Here is a 19,332-nt window from a genome sequence, read left to right on the forward strand (position 1 = left end):
AAGCGGGCAGGCCCGTGGCTTTCTTCTCCCGCACTCTCCATGCTTCCGAAATTGGCCACTCCTTGGTCGAAAAGGAGGCCCAGGCCATAGTAGAAGCTGTGCGACACTGGAGGCATTACCTGGCCGGCAGGAGATTCACTCTAATCACAGACCAATGGTCGGTGGCCTTCATGTTCGATAAGGCACAGCGGGGCAAGATAAAAAACGACAAGATCTTGCGGTGGAGGATAGAACTCTCCACCTACAATTACGAGATCTTGTACCGTCCCGGGAAGCTGAACGAGCGTCCTGATGCGCTGTCCCGTTGCACTTGTGCCACCGCACAAGTAGACCGCCTCCGAGCCCTCCACGAGGACCTCTGCCACCCGGGGGTCACTCAGTTCTTCCATTTCGTTAAGACCCGAAACCTGCCTTACTCCATCGAGGAGGTCAGGACAGTCACCAGGGACTGCCAAATCTGCGCCGAGTGCAAACCGCACTTCTACCGACCAGAGAGGGCGCATCTGATAAAGACTTCCCGTCCCTTTGAACGCCTCAGCATGGACTTCAAAGGCCCCCTCCCCTCCACCGACCGCAACACGTACTTCCTGAACGTGATTGACGAGTACTCCTGGTTCCCTTTCGCCATCCCCTGCCCGGACATGATCACAACCACCGTCATCAAGGCCCTCCAAAGTATTTTTACACTGTTGGGTTTCCCCGCATACATCCACAGTGATAGGGGGTCCTCCTTTATGAGCGACGAGCTGCGTCAGTTCCTGCTTAGCAAAGGCATCGCCTCGAGCAGGACGACCAGTTACAACCCCCGGGGAAACGGGCAGGTAGAAAGGGAGAACGGAACGGTCTGGAAGACTGTCCTGCTGGCCCTTCTGTCCAGGAATCTCCCAGTCTCCCGCTGGCAAGAAGTCCTCCCAGCGGCCCTTCACTCCATTTGGTCGCTGCTATGTACTACCACAAATCAGACACTTCACGAACGTCTCCTTGTTTTCCCCAGGAAGTCCTCCTCCGGGACCTCGCTCCCCACCTGACTAGCGACACCCGGACCCGTCCTGCTGCGGAAACAAGTGAGGGCGCACAAGTCGGACCCGTTGGTCGAGAGGGTCCACCTGCTGCATGCCAACCCCCAGTACGCCTACATAGCGTTCCCCGACGGCCGCCAAGACACAGTCTCCCTTCGGGACCTGGCGCCCGCCGGAGACCCACGCGTGCCCGCGCCACTGCCTCCACCACCACACCCCCCCCCCCCCCCCCCCCCTCCGCAGCACCTGGCCGGAGGGTCAGTATTGCCGCCGGAACCCCTACCCAGTGCCGAACAGGCACCGACGCCCCCTACAGGCGTCCCTCCCCCTGCCCACTTTTCGCCCCAACAGCACCGCCCAGGGGTGACGAAGCTGCCTGGGAGGAAGACACCACGTTCCCGGAGTCACAATCGCCGGGGCCCTCACCAGGATCGCCGCCGAAACTCAGACGCTCCAGAAGGACGACCAGGCCACCCGATCGTCTGATTGCTGCACCATGAAACAATAAAAAAAACCTTTCTATGTTACCCTCGACATCATGGTACCTGCAATACCTGGTCCTACCATGCAAAAGGCGACAGTAACACTGGCCCTCACCCCGCTGGGTTCTTTTTTAACAGGGGGGTGAATGTGGTAATACCAGGTATTGCAGTACCTGAGAGGTGAATGACCATTGGCTAGATCGAGGGGTCTACCATTGGATAATGTACATAGCCCCGCCCTAAGAAGCGGGGTATAAGAACCAATGCCATCCCAGCAGCCTTCACTTTAAGTATCACCGCTGCTGGGTACAGTTCTAGCTGATTAAAGCCGATTTGATATGACTCCTCTTTGTCTCGAGAGTATTGATTGTGCATCAATAGTATCTGCCCTTTGACCCCCTCTCTCCTCACCATCATAGGCACCAAAAGCACTCCTTCCAGGTGTGGCAGCCATCTACATGTACTAGTTTCAACCTAGTCTGCTGTATCCACTGCTCACACTTGTGATTTCCTCTACACTGGGGAGGCCATACGCAGATTGGGTGACTGCTTTGCAGAACACCTCTGTTCAGTTTGCAAGACCCTGAGCTTCCAGTGGCCTTCCATTTTAGTTCTCTACCTCGGCCTCATGCTGACATCTCTATCCTCGGCCTGTTGCGCTATTCCAGTGAGGCCCAATTTAAGTTTGAGGAACAACATCTTTCAATTAGGCGTTTTACAGCCTTGTGGACACAACATTCGGTTCAACAATTTCAGTCAATGATCTCAGTGCCCATTTTGTTCCATTCCCGTTCCATGTTTCAGTTTATCTCTCTTTTTTTTGCTTTCAGTCAGCTGCAAACTTGGCTCTGGGCACATTGTTTGTTGCTTTGTTTCTTTTCTTGTCCCATCACCATTCCCTTTGGCCTCCGACACAGGATTTCCTTTTGTCCTTGCACCCAGCCGCTGCTCAAAAACTATTCCTTCTCTAACTTTTCCTCAGTTCTGATGAAAGATCACAGGTCTGAAACATTGGGCGGGATTATCTCCCCAACCAGCCCCCCCCCCCCCCCCAACCTCCCCCGCCCATTGTGTTTTGCGGAAGCGGCCCACTTTCGGCTAGCGGCGGGATCTTTTATTCACAACGCTGTCAACCAGGGTGTCCTGTTGTTCACACACTTTGCTGCTGGGAACCCACGGGGTGGGGGTGCGGGCATGCGCGGTCAGTGCAACCGGAAGATCCTGCCATGAAATCTGGCCCGTGAAATGTATTGTTCCCCACAGATGCTGCCATAACCAGGTGAGCATGACCACATTTTCGCTTTCTTATTTTACGACGTGACTTTCTCAGCAGTATTCTTTCCATTTTATGGTTGTGCAATTTGTGCTCCCAGTCTTGAACTCTGATAGTTATGGGTTGCACCTTCGACCTTGGCTGCTTTGTCTCCGTTATTTGAAAGCAGGCCCAGGAGCCCACAGGAAGCAGAAGCTGTCAATTGTAATACTTCTATGAATTTCAAAATGATTAGCACAAAGTCTCAATAAACACTTCACGAAGGTGTCAACTTTAACCAGCGATGTTACTTTGACCTTAAACCTGACACATTATCTTCCATACATCACCACAGATACCACACGCTAAAAGCCATGCTTCCACATGTTGAAATTATTCTCCCTTACTCCCATTCTCCTCCCTCAGTGAAGTCACAATTAAAATTAGCCTATGTGGTGATAACTATATTTTAAAAAGGCATGATAAACTTTACTCCCCTGATGACAGCCATATTGAATTTACAAAAAGAGCCAATGTTGCTATTCTCGGTTTTGTAATATCGCGTACAAACGTCTTTCTCGGTCTGAAGCAAAAGGCAGTTCACCAAATTCTTGAGTTGTGAATTCATAGATACAGAAAGCTCCATGTGGGTCAATAAAACATGACTTCTCCGTGAGGAGTTTGCACATTCTCCCCATGTCTGTGAGGGTTTCACCCCACAACTCAAAGATGTGCAGGTGAGGTGGATTGGCCACACTAAATTGCCCCTTAATTGGAAAAAAAAAATAATTGGGTACTCTAAATTTAAAAAAAAATAAAAATAAAACATGACTTCTACTTTAAACTTCTACAAGGCCGGAAGGTTGTAGATAGGAGCTTCGTAAGGTGCTAGCTGATATAAAGGTCAACTGGTGAATTGAACCTCATAACAAAGTGGAAATTGAGCAGCAGATTCCGTTTCATTCACATGAAAATAAAAATGTACAGAGAATCATTCCACATATTATGAGTAAGCTGGAGTCCAAAGTCTTGTTCTAAAGCAACCCAAAATTTTTCTTGCTGAATTTTTTTCCAACATTTTCCATTTTCATTTCAGATTTTCAGCACAATATCAGCTAGAAATTGTTGGTGACTAATCTCAGAATATTACACTTCAACAGATTCCCATTGCCTAATTCTGCTCTAATAAAGAAAGATAGCACAATCTTTAGACATGGGCGGAATTTTAGATCTAACCAAGCAAAAAAGAATATGTAACCTTTCTATTGGACTCTGCCTTCTCCATTAATTCTGTAACAATGCAGACTGCTGATTACTTATGGCTCATATTTGGACATCTTCAAGTCAAACGCATCAAGATTATCGCCTAAATTTTAACACAATTTGAAATAAACAGCCGATCACCGCTCGTAGAACTGCAGAGAAAGGAACCTGATTTGAACACATTAAACACTACTGTGATAAACATCATCAAAATTAATTTCTACCCTCTGCATTTTTATGAACAACATCTACTGTTCAGAAAGTATGGCTTCCACTTCTTTTTTTAAAATACATTTAGTGTACCCAATGCATTTTTCCAAGGGGCAATTTAGCGTGGCCAATCCACCTAGCCTGCACATCTTTGGATTGTGGGGGCGAAACCCATGCAAACATAGGGAGAATGTGCAAACTCCACACGGACAGTGACCCAGTGCCGGGATCGAACCTAGGACCTCGGCACCGTGAGGCTGCAGGGCTAACCCACTGCACCATCGTGCTGCCCCATGACTTCCACTTCTGATGCTGCGCCGCAAACACGTTGTGGTTTTGGGAACAGACTGGTCCCCAGTAGAACAGCTTCTTCCTGATCTTACGTAAGCAAGACTGCTGTTTTAGTGCTGATATAGCTTGCTATGTTGGTTAGTGTGTACACTTACCATCACATCCTGGTCTGCTCGCTGTCTGTTGACCCGGACTTCCTCCAGCTGTTTCTGGGCCTCGTCTAGAATCTTAGACTTGTTATCCATCTCTTGCCTTAACTCCTGTTTTTCTCTCTGGGTCTTTATAATTAGCTCCTCCTGCTCTTCTTTAAGCTGCATCAGCGCTTTCATTTTGTCTTCCTCCTCGGACAGCAATCTAATGACAAAATGGACAGATCATGCCGTCATATAATTGTCTTCACTGTGAAAAAAATACATATTCTTGCTGCCTTGATATAGACAAAATATCTGTGTGACTTTTCTCTGCGTTCGTTTATCTTGTTATCTGGACGCATTAATTTAGAAGTGCACTTCAAACAAAACTTTGCAGGCGTTACACGTTTCACCGCAATCCGGAGTCAGAGTCAGAGTTTTTACAGCACTTTTGTCCGTGTCTTATTGAGATAGTATTTAGATATTTGCACTCGACTGTTTGGAGAAATAATACTCGACTTCTTTTGCCTGATCAAGGAAATGCTGAAAGGCTCCAGTGGGAGGTGTCAGGAACTGCAAGAGAACAATATGCCCAAGTTTCATGACTTGGCATCAAATAATGTTGTTTCAGCCAGGGAAACTGCAACATTCCAACTCTTCAAATGTATTTACATTTCCAGATCTGGAGAGGGGAAATGGTTGTTACTACTGACTGAGCCAACAGCTTACCAAACAGTTGATTGATAAGATGAATAAAGATGGGATCGGACCTAGCTACACTGAACACAATTGCGCGAGATAAAAGTTTTAAAATTAAATCAACTGATAAATATGCAAGAAATTATCAATTCTGTATCAGGCTCCATAATTTAATTTGATGAATTTCCCACTAGCGGGATAATTATTCCTTCCCTTCATCTTCTCCCAAGCCAATATCCCCAGTATCGAGGCGCTGGTCACGCTCGACCAGTTGCGATGGGTCAGCCACATTGCCCGCACGCCCGACACGAGACTCCCAAAACAAGTGCTCTCTTTGAGCTCCGTATTGTGAAGCGATCACTAGGAAGGCAGAGGAAACGCTATAAGGACACTCTGAAAGCTTCCCTAAATAAATGCAACATCCCCATCGACAGGTGGGAATTGTTTGCCTTAGAATAAGCATCCGCGAAGGCACAAATCACCTCGAGCGTCGCAGGGTGGAGCACGCAGAGGCCAAGAGTAAACGGCGGAAGGAGAGCGCAGAGTCCAGAGATTCCCACCCACCCACCTCATCAAGCACCACCTGTCAAACCTGTGGCAGAGTCTGCGGATCCAGGATCAGACTATTCAGCCACTGCAGAACCCAGCTCCCCGGAGTGGAAGCAAGTAATCCACAACCCTGAGCAACTGCCTAAGATAATTACCCAACATCAGAAATGTAAAAATAAGAGGCATACTATAGCACGACTAGAGAGAGAATTCATTGCCTATAAGACAAAGGGCACGATCTACCCGTCGCATCCCATCGGAACCGGGGCGCGAAGTGGCCGGTACAGTCTTGTATGGCTATGTGAGTTTAAGAACGCACTTATCCATGTTCGCACCAGATCTAACTGCTACCCGGCATCTATCGGCCTCACTGAGGAGGCCCCAGCCGGGCACCATTAAGTACTGGTCCCCACAAATCACTACCAGACAGAATGGTACCAGAACGAAATCTGAAATAAAAGCAGAAAATGCTGGATAAACTCAGCAGGTCTGGCAGCATCTGTGGAGAGAGAATCACAAGTTAACGTTTCGGATCTAAGTGACCCTGCTACAGAACCAATCCAGACAGTTTCACTGCATTTAACAAAAGTTTGCACATTTGCAGGGAACGAGCCCCCCGATCCAGTTGGTGACGTGGAGTTAGGAGGCCTGGTGAAATGGGTGAGGATCTTTGCGCACTTGATGAGTTTGAAAGTCAATGTGGCGCTGTCGCAGGAGACCCACTTGCAAGTGAAGGACCAGGTAAGGCTCCATAAAGGGTGGGTAAGTCAGATGTTCCATTCAGACTTTGGTGGTAGAGTGCTGGGATTGGCAGTTCTGATAAACAAAATAATTTGGTACCAGGTGGAGAAGGTAGTGGAAGGTCAGGAGGGGAAGTATGATAGTGATGGGAGTGTTGGAGGGTAAGTCTGTAATTTTGACCCTCACCTGAGGTGTGGTGGCCCTCAGGTTAAACCACCACCGGTCAGCTCTCCCCCTCAGAGGGGAGCGTTATCTGGGACTTTGGCGACTTTACCTTTACCTGACAGAAGTATTGGCAACCTGCTTGATCATCGGTGGATATCATAACTGAACAAGGTTCCGTCTGCACCTGTGCACATGCAGCAGGAGGCTCTGGATAACATTCAGGGGAAGGAATTCTAGCCAATTATTCGCTCTCTAATCCCAGAAACACTTAGGCTAATAACACCCCCCAGTTAGGATTAGCTAGCAGGACACTCTGAGGACTGACCATGTAAACATGAAAATTCTCCACTCCCCATATTCATATGCATTTAATTCCTCAGCAATTCCAACCACACTAGAGGCTAAATGACCACTAGCATTCCTGCTTGCGAGCTCTCAATATTTCCACTTTTGCCCAAGTCTACATTACAAGGATCTGGGGAAAATACAGTGGGTGTGGGACAAACTGGACAGCTGACACAGACTCGATGGTCAAATGGACTCCTTCTTGATTCTACAATTCTGTGACGTCAAGCGGGATTCAGCGACCCCATTGCGCCCGGCATGGATCCGGGCGCAACAGGTGAATTGCGCTCAAGCCCCAAACTGGGCTCTGCGCCGGGTGCGAAACATTGTGTGAGTCACCTGATTCGCTCTGACCAGCGCGAGCTGGATCTCACCCTCGCTGGGCTAGATTCAGATCTGAATATTTTGCCGGATCATCCGGCGCCCAAGGCCCACTGGCCGCACCTGGGAGGCCTTGTCAGGGCACCGTTTAGTACTGGTCTACACAAACGTGGACCAGGTATAATGGCACCAGTGTGGAGTTTTGCAGGCCATTGGCGACCCCTAGGTGGTCGTGGACAGGGCAGGGTGGCACCATGGCACTCCCCCAGGCACTGCCAGGGTCCCAGGGGCATTGCCAGGGTGCCCGGGTGCTAGATTGGCATTGCCAGGGGTCAGGCCCACAGGGGCATTGCCAGGTAGAAGTGGGGTGAGAGGTGTTCCTCGGGACCTTCTGTAGCGCACAAAGACTCCGAGAGACGAATAGAGTGAAGTCGATGAGGCTTTATTAAGCGTGACTGTTCCCCCGCAGTTCAGTAGTAGACTGCCTGCGGGGGAGGACTCCTGGTACTTATACTCCGCCTTCAGGGCGGAGCTAGAGGTCAACGTCCAACCAGGACCCGGGATCTGCCAGCCAATGACATCACGGCTTCACAGTCCCACATGACCCCTAATGCATACTACCACACCTTCCTAAGGTTTGAAGGGGTGGGGTTCAAAAATCTTCAGCTCATCAGCAGGAAATCCCTCAAAGTGCGGCCTCGGTGGGGAGAAACTTCCTGAGGCCAAGAAAAACAGCCAAGTGCCATTGGATAGTAGGATGTTTCTCGGCACAGCAGCCGCCAAGAAACAGCCCGCTAAATGCGCCGTAACCGGAGTCCTCTGAATCGCACCCGTTATTTCCTTCACAGTGCAAATTTCCCAGTGGTTATGGGTCAATACCACTACGCCACCACATAGTACTCAATTGCCCTTCTACAATTAAATTGATCTTTATTGTACCTGGTCTGTGCATATCTCTTTGCTTCCTCTTCCTGGCGAGCAGTAACCTCAGCATGAAGAGCTTCCTCAAGGAGTTTCTGCATGTCCTCGAGCTCACGAATCCGCTTTTTCTGACGGTCGGCCTCTGCCTCCTTCAATACCATCTCCGCTTGCATACTGGCTCGAGCCTGAAGAGAAAACACAGTTTCTCAAATCTTGCCTGACTGATTGGATGAGAATCTTCTCTGTCACCCACTGGACTGTCAGGGGTTTCTTTGTGGACGATCTCAATCCAATTCCCTAATGGGCACCCGTTAAATAGCACAAATCCATCACAAACCCATTCAGAGGGAGCACACGGTGATTGATGCCAGAAATGTGAAAATATCACCTGGGCATTTTTCTGAGGCTGGGACTGATTAACACTGTGGGGAGTAGGGGGGGGGCGGATTTTATTTAAAAGAAGGGGTAAAACCCTCCTTCACTCACATAAAAACAAGTAAAATGACCAACTTTTCAAGAAAATAAAAATAAAATTCCTTAAACACAATGCAAAATAAAATGGGAACAATCCAAGAATACAAGTCAAGCAGAACAAAAAAGCAGAACAGACGAAAATAAACATCTGCATAATGTATAGCAGATGACTGACATTGTTAGTGTTGAGCAATGAACTTTGTTGAAGGTCACATATCCTTTATCCGAAACCCTCAGCGCCCATTGCATTTTGGATACCACATACAAATTTACATGACAATAACCTAAGTCTCGGCCGGCTATAGTCCAAAGTAAATAAAGTGACTAGAAAAAGTTAAGATGCATCATGAATAATAAAGACAGGGGCCGGGATTCTCCCCTACCTGGCGGAGCAGGGGAATCTGGCATAATGGAGTGGCGGGAACCACTCCGGCGTCGGGCCGCCCCAAAGGTGCGGAATTCTCCGCACCTTCAGGGGCCAAGCCCTCACCTTGAGGGGCTAGGCGCACGCCGGAGTGACTTCCGCCCCGCCGGCTGGCGGGAAAGGCCTTTGGCGCCACGCCAGCCGGCGCCGAAAGGACTTCGCCGGGCGACGCATGCACGGGAGCGTCAGCGGACGCTCACGGCATCCCCGGGCATGCGCAGTGGAGGGGGTCTCTTTCGCCTCCGCCATAGTGGAGACCATGGCGAAGGCGGAAGAAAAAGAGTGCCCCCATGGCACAGGCCCGCCCGCCGATCGGTGGGGCCCAATCGTGGGCCAGGCCACCGTGGGGGCACCCCCTGGGGCCAGATCGCCACACGCCCCCCCCCAGGACCCTGGAGCCCGCCCGCGCCGTCTGCCCCTGCCGGTAAGGTAGGTGGTTCAATCCACGCCGGCTGGCGAGGGTTGACAGCGGCGGGACTTCGGCCCATCGCAGGCTGGAGAATCGCCGGGGGGGGGGGCCCGCCGACTGGCGCGGTGCGATTCCCGCCACCGCCGATTCTCTGGTAGAGGAGAATTCAGGACATGGCGGGGGCGAGATTCACGCCAGCCCCCGGCGATTCTCCGACCCGGCGGGGGGTCGGAGAATCGCGCCCAGGGTACTCGAAATAAGTTTATTTTTGGCATGTTCACCATAAAAGTTACAAGACAAACAATACAGACCAAAAACTAGACTTCCCGCAGTAAAGGTCGATAAGGATAAATAAAAAGTGAGGTCTTTGGATGTGCTTAGCTTTCGGATTTACAAATAAAGGATATTCAGCCGTGGGGTGGCATGGTGGTGCAGTGGTTAGCACTGCTGCCTAAGGGCAGCATGGTGGCGCAGTGGCGCCGAGGTCCCAGGTTCGATCCCGGCTCTGGGTCACTGTCCGGTGTGGGAGTTGGCACATTCTCCCCGTGTTTGCGTGAGTTTCGCCCCCACAACCCAAAGATGTGCAGGGTAGGTGGAGTGGCCACGCTAAAGTGCCCCTTAATTGGAAAAAATGAATTGGGTACTCTAAATTTATTTTTTAAAAGCACTGCTGCCTACGGCGCTGAGGACCTGAGTTCGATCCCGGCCATGTGGAGTTTGCACATTCTCCGTGTGTCTGCGTGGGTTTCACCCCACAACCCAAATATGCCCCTTAATTGGAAGAAAAAAATAATTGGGTACTCTAAATTTTTTTTAAAAAAAGGACACTCGGCCGTTATTAAGATTTTTCTCTCCCACCCCCACCCCCCTCCGTCTCTCAAGCTCCACGTTCTCGGACGAGTCTTCCATCATACAGTCTCCTCAGCTACCAGTTCATTAGCCTCATCCAGTCTATTTGGCCTCTGACCTGTTCAGCTTGCCGAAGCTGTATTTCCAGGGCCCTCTGCATCTCCTCATGCTGCTGTTTCCTTCGCTGCTCCTCTTCCTTGAGAAGTGTTTCTGCCTGCCGCTGGGCCTGGAGTGGAGGAGGAAAAATGCTCATATTTTAGCACATTAGCTTCAATCACTTCAAATTGAATCTAGTCCGACTTATTTTTTAACACAAGCTTATCACATGGCACTCATATAACTAACACTGTCCAGGGCCTATATGTGTCCTGATCACACCTCGCTGTCAGTTGCAGTTCCAAATGTCAACAATCAAACCCAACCATGAAAGAGGCAAGGTTCAGGCTGGAAAGGCTAAGAAGGCGGGTGATTGACATTCACAAGAACATTGGCTTATGGGCCTTAAAAAGTAATTTCAGTTCCTTTAGACAAAGTGTTTTGGAACTATAAAGGAGGCCCGATGCCGGCTAGCCAGAGTTTTAGATGTTTTGAAATGGTTTGAACATAAGGCGTAGGCCCTTCGGCTCATTGATTCTGCTCCTCAATGAGATCATGACTGATCTGATAATCCTCAATTCCATTTTCACGCCTTATCCCCATAACCCTCGATTCCCTTACTGATCAAAAATCTGTCTATCTCAGCCTGGAACATACGTAACAACCCAGCATCTACAGCCTGCTGCAGTAAAGAATTCCACAGATTCACTATGTTTGTTAAAGATTAAAGCCACTTGGATGGAACATGTACAATGCTGATATTTAACACTTCATGGGATGTTAATTTACTGGAGGCGAAAGTTCCACCCGTCACTTGGGAGATGCCCACCTCAGGAGCGCTGCTGGCCAATCTGATTGGGGGGCGGCTCTGTAGCCCCAGCGACAGCAATGACCAGGACTGGGACCATAAACAGTGGCCAGATTCTAAATCATGGTGTCCAGTACCAAGGAAGTGCGAGGGATGTCATGGCGGGGAAGAGGTGGTGAGGCCCAGCAGAGGTGTGGAGAGCAGGCTGGGGATTTTGGTCATGAGGCCGGGAGTGGGGAGGGAGAATCCTGGCGTGGGGCATACCTAGGGGAGGCTCCAGATGTGGAATGGGGGCTCTTGAGGCAGGCATTCCCCTGCACCGCTCCCTTCCTGCCCAACGCCCAAGCTAGGCTGCCCCCACCACCTCTGACCTCTTCCTTCCATCCTCAAAATTGAGATAAGGTGGTAAGGAACTCTAAAAGGACTTAATTGGGGTGAGGGTGGGCCGGCCGTCCTAGGCCTCACTTGACCCCATAAACATGAGAACATACAAAATAGGAACAGCTGTTGGCCATTCAGCCCTTCAAGCCTGCTCCGGTATTCAATGAGTTCACAGCTGATCTTCAACACCATTTTCCTGCACTATCTCTGTATCCCTTGATATTTCCAATATGTATAAATCTATTGATAGAATTTACAGTGCAGAAGGAGGCCGCTCAGCCCATCGGGTCTGCACCGGCCCTTGGAAAGAGCACTCTACTTAAGCTCATGCCTCCACCCTATCCCCGTAACCCAGTAACCCCACCTAATCTTTTTGGACACGAAGGGGCAATTTATCGTGACCAATCCACCTAACCTGCACATCATTGGACTGTGGGAGGAAACCGGAGCACCCGGAGGAAACCCACACAGACAGGGGGAGGATGTGCAAACTCCACACAGTCACCGGAGGCCAGAATTAAACCCGGGTCCCTGGCGCTGTGAGGCAACAGTGCTAACTGTGCCACCGTGCCGCCCCAAAACTATGCACAACATAGACAAGGCACCAGTGAGATCTCAGTCTTGAACATACTAAATGAATGAGCCTCCATAGCCCTCGGGAGCAGAGAATTCCACAGATTCACCACAATCTGAGTGACGAAATTCCTCCTCATCTCAGTTCTAAATGTTCTACCCCTTATTCTGAGTCTATGTCCCCTAGTTCTTGACCATCCAGTCAGGGGGAACATCCTTCCTGCACCCACTCTGACGAACCCTGTAAGAATTTTGGATGTGTTTTTTTTTCTTTTTTTAAAATAAATTTAGTATACCGAATTCATTTTTTCCAACTAAGGGGCAATTTAGCGTGTCCAATCCACCTAACCTGCACATCTTTTGGACTGTGGGGGCGAAACCCACGCAAACACGTGGAGAATGTGCAAACTCCACAGGGACAGTGATCCAGAGCCAGGATCGAACCTGGGACCTAGGTGCCGTGAGGCAGCAATGCTAACCACTGCGCTACCGTGCTGCCCCAAATTTTGGATGGTTCAATGAGATCACCTCTCATTCTCTGAAACTCCAGAGAATAAAGCCCCAACCTATTTAAGCTTTCCGCAGAAATGGACCCCTCCATCCCAGGAATTAGTTTGATAAAACTATCTTTCCATTCATTCCTTAGATAAGCAGAAACTTCACACAATACTCCAGGTGTGATCTCACCAAAGTTATATATAGTTGTAGTAAGACATCTTTACTCTTCTACTCAAATCCTCTTGTAATAAAGGCCAATATACCAGTTGCCTTCTTAATGCTTGTTGGACCTGCATGTTAGCTTTCAGCGGCTCATGAACAAGGACACCCAAGTCCCTTTGAGGTTTAACTCTTCACAGCCTCGCATCTTTTTAACAATACTCTGCATTTCAGTTTTTCCTACCAAAGTGGACACCCCCACATTTTACCACATCGTATTCCACCTGCCAAATATTTGCCACATACCTAGCCTCTCCAAATCCCCTTGAGGTGTCTTTCCATCCAGCTCACAACTCATACTTCCGCCTAGTTTTGTTGCATCTTAAAACTCAGGAATATTACATTTAACCCACATTAAAATCATTAATATAGTTTGTGAATAGCTAGGTCCCCAATCACCGATCCTTGGGGTACCCCACTAGTCACGGCCTACCAATCTCTGTTATCAGTCCATTAACCATTTTTCAATTCATGCCGATATATTTCCCACAATCCCATGTGCCCCATTTTGTTTAATAATCTCTTGTGTGAGACCTTATCAAAAGTTCTCTCAAAATCTAAATATACCACATCCACCGGTTCCCCCTCATCTATTCTGCTAGTTACAGCGTAAAAAAAAGTCCAACAGGTTTGTTAATCCGGATTTCCCTTTCATAAATCCATGTTGACATTGCCCAATCCTACCATTATTTTCGAAGTAGCCTGTTGTCACATCCTTTATTACAGATTCAAGCATTTACGGACAGTTTGGGGCAGTGGGGAGGTCATCCGGGGACGTTTATGGGCCACCCCACCTACAAACACGCCAGCCATTGAAAAATGAAATGAAAATCGCTTATTGTCACAAGCAGGCTTCAAATGAAGTTACTGTGAAAAGCCCCTAGTCGCCACATTCCGGCGCCTGTTCGGGGCGGCCGGTACGGGAATTGAACCGTGCTGCTGGCCTGCCTTGGTCTGCTTTCAAACCAGCGATTTAGCTCTGCGCTAAACCAGCCCCATTCTGCGCATAATGTGGACAGCTTAACTAATAGAGTAGCTTGTAGCTGTGAGCTATCTTACATCATTAACTTACCTACTATGCTTAGGGAATTCAATTCAAGTATTATTTTATCATGGTTTTTACTAATTTAAAGAGTGCCTCATGAAGTGCGCTGACACATTAAAGTCAATTTTTCATGGGTCCTAGCCGGAGAATCATCTGCAATGGTTTCTTTTCACTCCTGCAATTTTACCTCTGGTGTCCCTGAAAGATCTATCTTTGGCCTCTCCTATTTCTGATGTACATGTTGTCCCTCAGCGATATCATCCAAAAATGCAGCTTTGTATTTCACGTGTACACTCTCACGATCCAGCTCCTCCTTGCCACCATCTCTCTTGACCTCTTCACTGTCCTTTTACCAGATGACTTGACCAACACTGAGTACTGAAGGAGCAGAAATTTCTTCCAACAAAATATTGGGAAGACCGAGGCCGTTGCTTTCAGTTCCCACCACAAACTCTGTTCCCCACCTACTGACCCCCTCACTGGAACTGTCTGAGGCTGAACCAAACTGATCGCAACCTTGGTGCCATATTTGGCGCTGTGGTGAGTGTCTCACTACATCTGCACTTATTACTAATACCTCATGTTTCATCCTCCATCACATTGCTCATCTTGCACGCCCCCATCTTAGCTCATCTGCTGCTGAAATCCTCATCCATGCCTTTGTTACCTCTAGACTTGACTATTCCAATGCTCTCCTGGCCTACCTCCCTTCTTGCACCCCCAATAAACCGGAGAATAGCCAGAACTCTACTGCCAGTGCCCTATTCAACCATCACCCCGTGCTTGCTGACCTTCATTGGCTCCCTGGTAAACAACGCCGCGACTTTAAAATTCTCCCCCCACGGCCTCACCCCCTCCCCATCTCTGTAACCTCCTCCAGCTCTACACCCTTTGGAGAAATCTACTCCTTGCTGCTTGTTACCAGATGCCTTGGACTTTATGCTCAGCAGATCGCTATTACCTCTTTAAGTAATTCCAGCTCCTGCAGTTTTCTTTCCTTTTCTTCCTGGAGCTGTTTGAGTCTCTGAAGTTCTTCCTCTTTTGCTGCTTTCTGTTTCTCCCGAAGGGCTCGCTGATCATGTCTTTTCTGTTTTAAATCCTTGTGCAAAGATTTCTTCCCTTCCGCCTGTAGCCGGATTGCTGTCTGAATGGCTGAAGGCAAAGATCAAATGGAAATGAAATGGCGTATATAGCCAGGCTTTTAAAATCCAAAAGGAAGATGGGGGAAAACCATGCCCTTGTCCTCAGTCTTTTCCCAGACCCTCCCTTATTATCCCTGAGGTGGCATCTCATTGTTGGTGTATGGTCACATGTCCATAGACTGCCTTCCTTCATTGGACATCCCCTCATGGGTGAGTCCAGACTGAATGGGCGATGGGCTATTCATTCAATTATTCATGGACAGTCAGGAGAGGTGAAATTTCAGAGCCACGCCCAATGCTACCTTCACATGGCGTGCCCACAAAACCTCTTGCTGACAGCAAAACTTCTTGCCAATAGCAATGCAGAATGCGTACCATGGCCAATTCTGTCCTGCTCCCCCACCTGGGAGATTGAAAACATTGCTTCCTCGGATGTAAGAAATTGCTCATATAAGATAGTGAAAGGCTGTTCACATCTTTACAACCACACACTGGAACATGTGTTTTGAGAAAGGTGAGTAAGCGCACTTTGTAAAAAAAAAAAAATCAAGCTAAACTTGAGAGCAATTTTAGTTTTTTTTGGGCATGAATGCTATCAGATAACACTTGAGCTATTGAACGAGAGAGAACTGCCAGCCACATTCTGAGCTACTGACAGATACCTTTATGCTAATAAGAACTCTTTAACAAAATTATCTAAATGCAATCTTCCAGGTGCAAACAACTCATTGCAGGTCAATCCTTTCACCTGTTGTCCACTCCTGTCGTTGCTTTGTGTCCGATGCACTCATCTCGTAGGTTCTTGATGGTGTCTTTACACAGAACATGCACCTCTTCCCATCTCGGTCAGATAGAATCTTAAAAACAAACACATTGATAATGATGTTGATTCAAACTCCATTTGGAGCAGAATTTTGTGTGAATTAATGACAAGTGTTTCATCGGCATATTTCGCCGTGACCCACGAAATAGGGGCAGTCGGTTAACCGTGTTCACCTCTACACAGCAGTTCCTGTCCAGGGGAATGCTGCCTTTCTTTTCCTTCCGATCTTCACTCACATAGTAGCTCAAGATGCTTGGTTTGAGGATGAACCATCGCTCAGTCCAGTTGCGCCTTAACTGGCCCTTCTTCCATAAGTAGCCCTGGCACAACACAGAAGTTGAAAAGAAATCAGAAATAATATCTCCAGTTTTGAAAATAGTTACTGATGGTATTAATAAGAATACGAACAAGGTAAATCAAATATACCAGCACACAGAATACAAACGTCACACGCCAAGTGCTCGTAATAATGGTATATTCTGTTGTTTAGACTTGTTTAAAGGGGCATCAACTGATTATGACAACTATGTGGTTTATAACTTCTGTTATTAAGCATTGCCGAGGTTGGTTTCTTATGGGGTTTAAGTTACTTCTCAATTTTAATTTGTTTTTATTTGTTCACGGGTGTCAGTGCCGCTGGCGAGGCCAGCATTTATTGGCCATCCCAAATTGTCCTCGGGAAAGTGGTGGTGAGGCTCCTTCCTGAACTCCTGCAGGCCACACACAGTGCTGTTAATTTGGATTTGGATTTTGTTTATTGTCACATGTACCGAGGTACAGGGAAAAGTATTTTTCTACGAGCAGCTCAACAGATCAATAAGTACATGAAAAGAAAAGGAAATAAAAGAAAACGATTGTAAGATAAGTAAAAAGAGGATCTGTTATGGAGAGCTTGCAGAGAGTTGCCACACTCCGGTGCCATCTTGTGCATCTAGAAAAGGGGTTCCAGGATTTTGACCTATGACATTGAGGTTCCAAGTGAGGATGGCGTGTGGCTTGGACGGGAACTTGCAGGTGCTGTACCCATGCATCTGCTGCCCTTGTCCTTCTAGGTGGCAGAGGTCATGGGCTTGCAACGTCCTGGCAAAGGAGCCTTGGTGAGTTCCTGCACTGCATCTTGTAGATGGTATGCACTCCTGCCACTCTCTGGGCGCGATTCTCCGACCCCCCACCGGGTCGGAGAATCGCCGGGGGCCGACGTGAATCCCGCCCCCGCCGTGTCGCAAATTCTCTGCCACTGGAGATTCGGCGGGGGCGGGAATCACGGCGCGCCGGTCGGCGGGAATCCCCCGGCGATTCTCCGGTCCGCGATGGGCCGAAGTCCCACCGCTGTCAACCCACGCCAGCCGGCGTGGATTGAACCACCTTTGGGACGGCGGGACACGGCGGCGCGGGCAGGCTCCGGGGTCCTGGGGGGGGGGGTGCGGGGCGATCTGGCCCCAGGGGGTGCCCCCACGGTGGCCTGGCCCGTGATCAGGGCCCACCGATCCGCGGGCGGGCCTGTGCCGTGGGGGCACTCTTTTCCTTCCGCCTTCGCCATGGTCTCCAGAATGTCGGAGGCAGAAGAGACCCCGTCCACTACGCATGCGCGGGGATGCCGTGAGCGTCCGCTCCCGCGCATGCGCCGCCCGGCAAAGTCAGTTTCACGCCAGCTGGCGGGGCAGCAAAGGCCTTTCCCGCCAGCTGGCGGGGCGGAAATCAGTCCGGCTCAAGGTGAGGGCTCGGCCGCTCAAGATGCGGAGACTTCCGGACCTTTGGGGCAGCGCGATGCCGGACTGATTCGCGCCGTTTTTGGCGCCGGTCGGCGGACATCACGCCGATATCAGAGAATCCCGCCCTCTACCTGTGATGGGGGGAGTGAATCATTAAGGTGGTCAATGAGGTGTCAATCAAGCTTTGTCCTGGAGGGTATGATTAAACTCCAAACAGAAATGAAATTAGATTTAATTCCTATGAAACACAGTGACAATTTCCTGAATATATAATCATCCAGCTTTCTTTGTTCTTCCTTCAGGGACTAAAATCCAACATCCCTAAAACCTGATAATCTAAATCCGAGGATTGTAAAACTAACAATTGCAGAAACAGTGCATGTTCTGGCTGTAATTTTCCAAAATTCACTCCATTCTGGAATAGTCCCAGCAGATTGAAAGTTGCCAAATGTGACACTGCTTTTCAAAAATGGAGGAAAAGAGAACATGAAACTATGCAGTTAGCCTCACGTCAGTCGTTGGTAAAGTGTTGGAGTCTATTGTTAGGGAAGTCTTAACAATCCACTTCCAAAAATATAGTGCGATCAGACAAAGTCCCCATGGTTCTAAGACAGGAAAATAGTGCATGACAAATTTACAGTTTTTTTTTGAGGATTTAACTTTAAATAGGATAAGGGGTAACCAGTTGATGTAACATACATAGATTTCCCCCAAAAAATTGATAAGGTGCCACACAAAAGGTTAATAAGCAAGATAAGGGCTCATGGAGTTGTGGGTAATATATTAGCATGGATAGAGGATTGGTTAATGGACAGGAAGCAAAGAGGCCTTAAGGCATAAATGGGGTATTTTCAAGTTGGCAGGCTGTGGCCTATGGAGTGCCACTAGAATCAGCACTGGAACCTCAGCTATTTATAATCTATATTCATGACTAAGACGAAGGGGCTGGCAAAAATGTATCTAAATTTGCTGACAATGAAAGCTAGGTGGCAATGTAAGTTGTGAGGAGGATACTGAGAGGCCCTGGCTACAGATAAAGAATAACAGATATGATGAAGGCCTTTGGGAAATGTGCCATTAATGTGTCAAACTTATTTCAAGAAGGGTGGTGATTTCTTTGAAGCAGCAGCAGCTTTCGACTGCAAAATTTAACTTGAATTAAAATGAATAAAAAATTATTTTTAAAATGCGATGTATGAAATGTATATCACATATGTATATCACATAATCACAGAATTGTTACAGCGCAAGAAGAAGCCATTTGCCCCATTGTGTGTTTTCTGGCTCTCCAAAACAATGGTACTGTGCTAACACATTACAATCTAAATATAAATTCATTTAACAAAATATGTAACTGAATGTAAACTCCTGAAACTTCAATCGTAAAAATGACAGAACCCCTGGTAAAAGCACACATTTTCAAAATTTCATATACGGGATGTAGACGTTGCTGGCTAAACCAGCATTTATTGCCCATCCCTAGTTGCCCT

The 19,332-nt window shown here is 48.3% G+C and overlaps 1 protein-coding gene across 1 annotated transcript in view; it reads right to left on the bottom strand.

Annotated features, from left to right (window-relative positions):
• LOC140393891 (differentially expressed in FDCP 6 homolog) overlaps positions 1 to 19,332 on the bottom strand; it is a 228,453-nt gene that overhangs the window by 12,934 nt on the left and 196,187 nt on the right. Inside the window, exons 5-10 of the mRNA XM_072480488.1 lie at positions 16,304 to 16,450; positions 16,056 to 16,164; positions 15,127 to 15,317; positions 10,664 to 10,771; positions 8,408 to 8,574; positions 4,673 to 4,871 (exon numbers count right to left, since the gene is read on the bottom strand). Coding sequence (XP_072336589.1) covers positions 4,673 to 4,871; positions 8,408 to 8,574; positions 10,664 to 10,771; positions 15,127 to 15,317; positions 16,056 to 16,164; positions 16,304 to 16,450 — 921 coding nt within the window. The remainder of the gene's footprint in view (positions 1 to 4,672; positions 4,872 to 8,407; positions 8,575 to 10,663; positions 10,772 to 15,126; positions 15,318 to 16,055; positions 16,165 to 16,303; positions 16,451 to 19,332) is intronic.

This window comes from Scyliorhinus torazame, chromosome 17, assembly GCF_047496885.1.
Source record: "Scyliorhinus torazame isolate Kashiwa2021f chromosome 17, sScyTor2.1, whole genome shotgun sequence".
NCBI classification, from domain to species: Eukaryota; Metazoa; Chordata; class Chondrichthyes; order Carcharhiniformes; family Scyliorhinidae; genus Scyliorhinus; species Scyliorhinus torazame.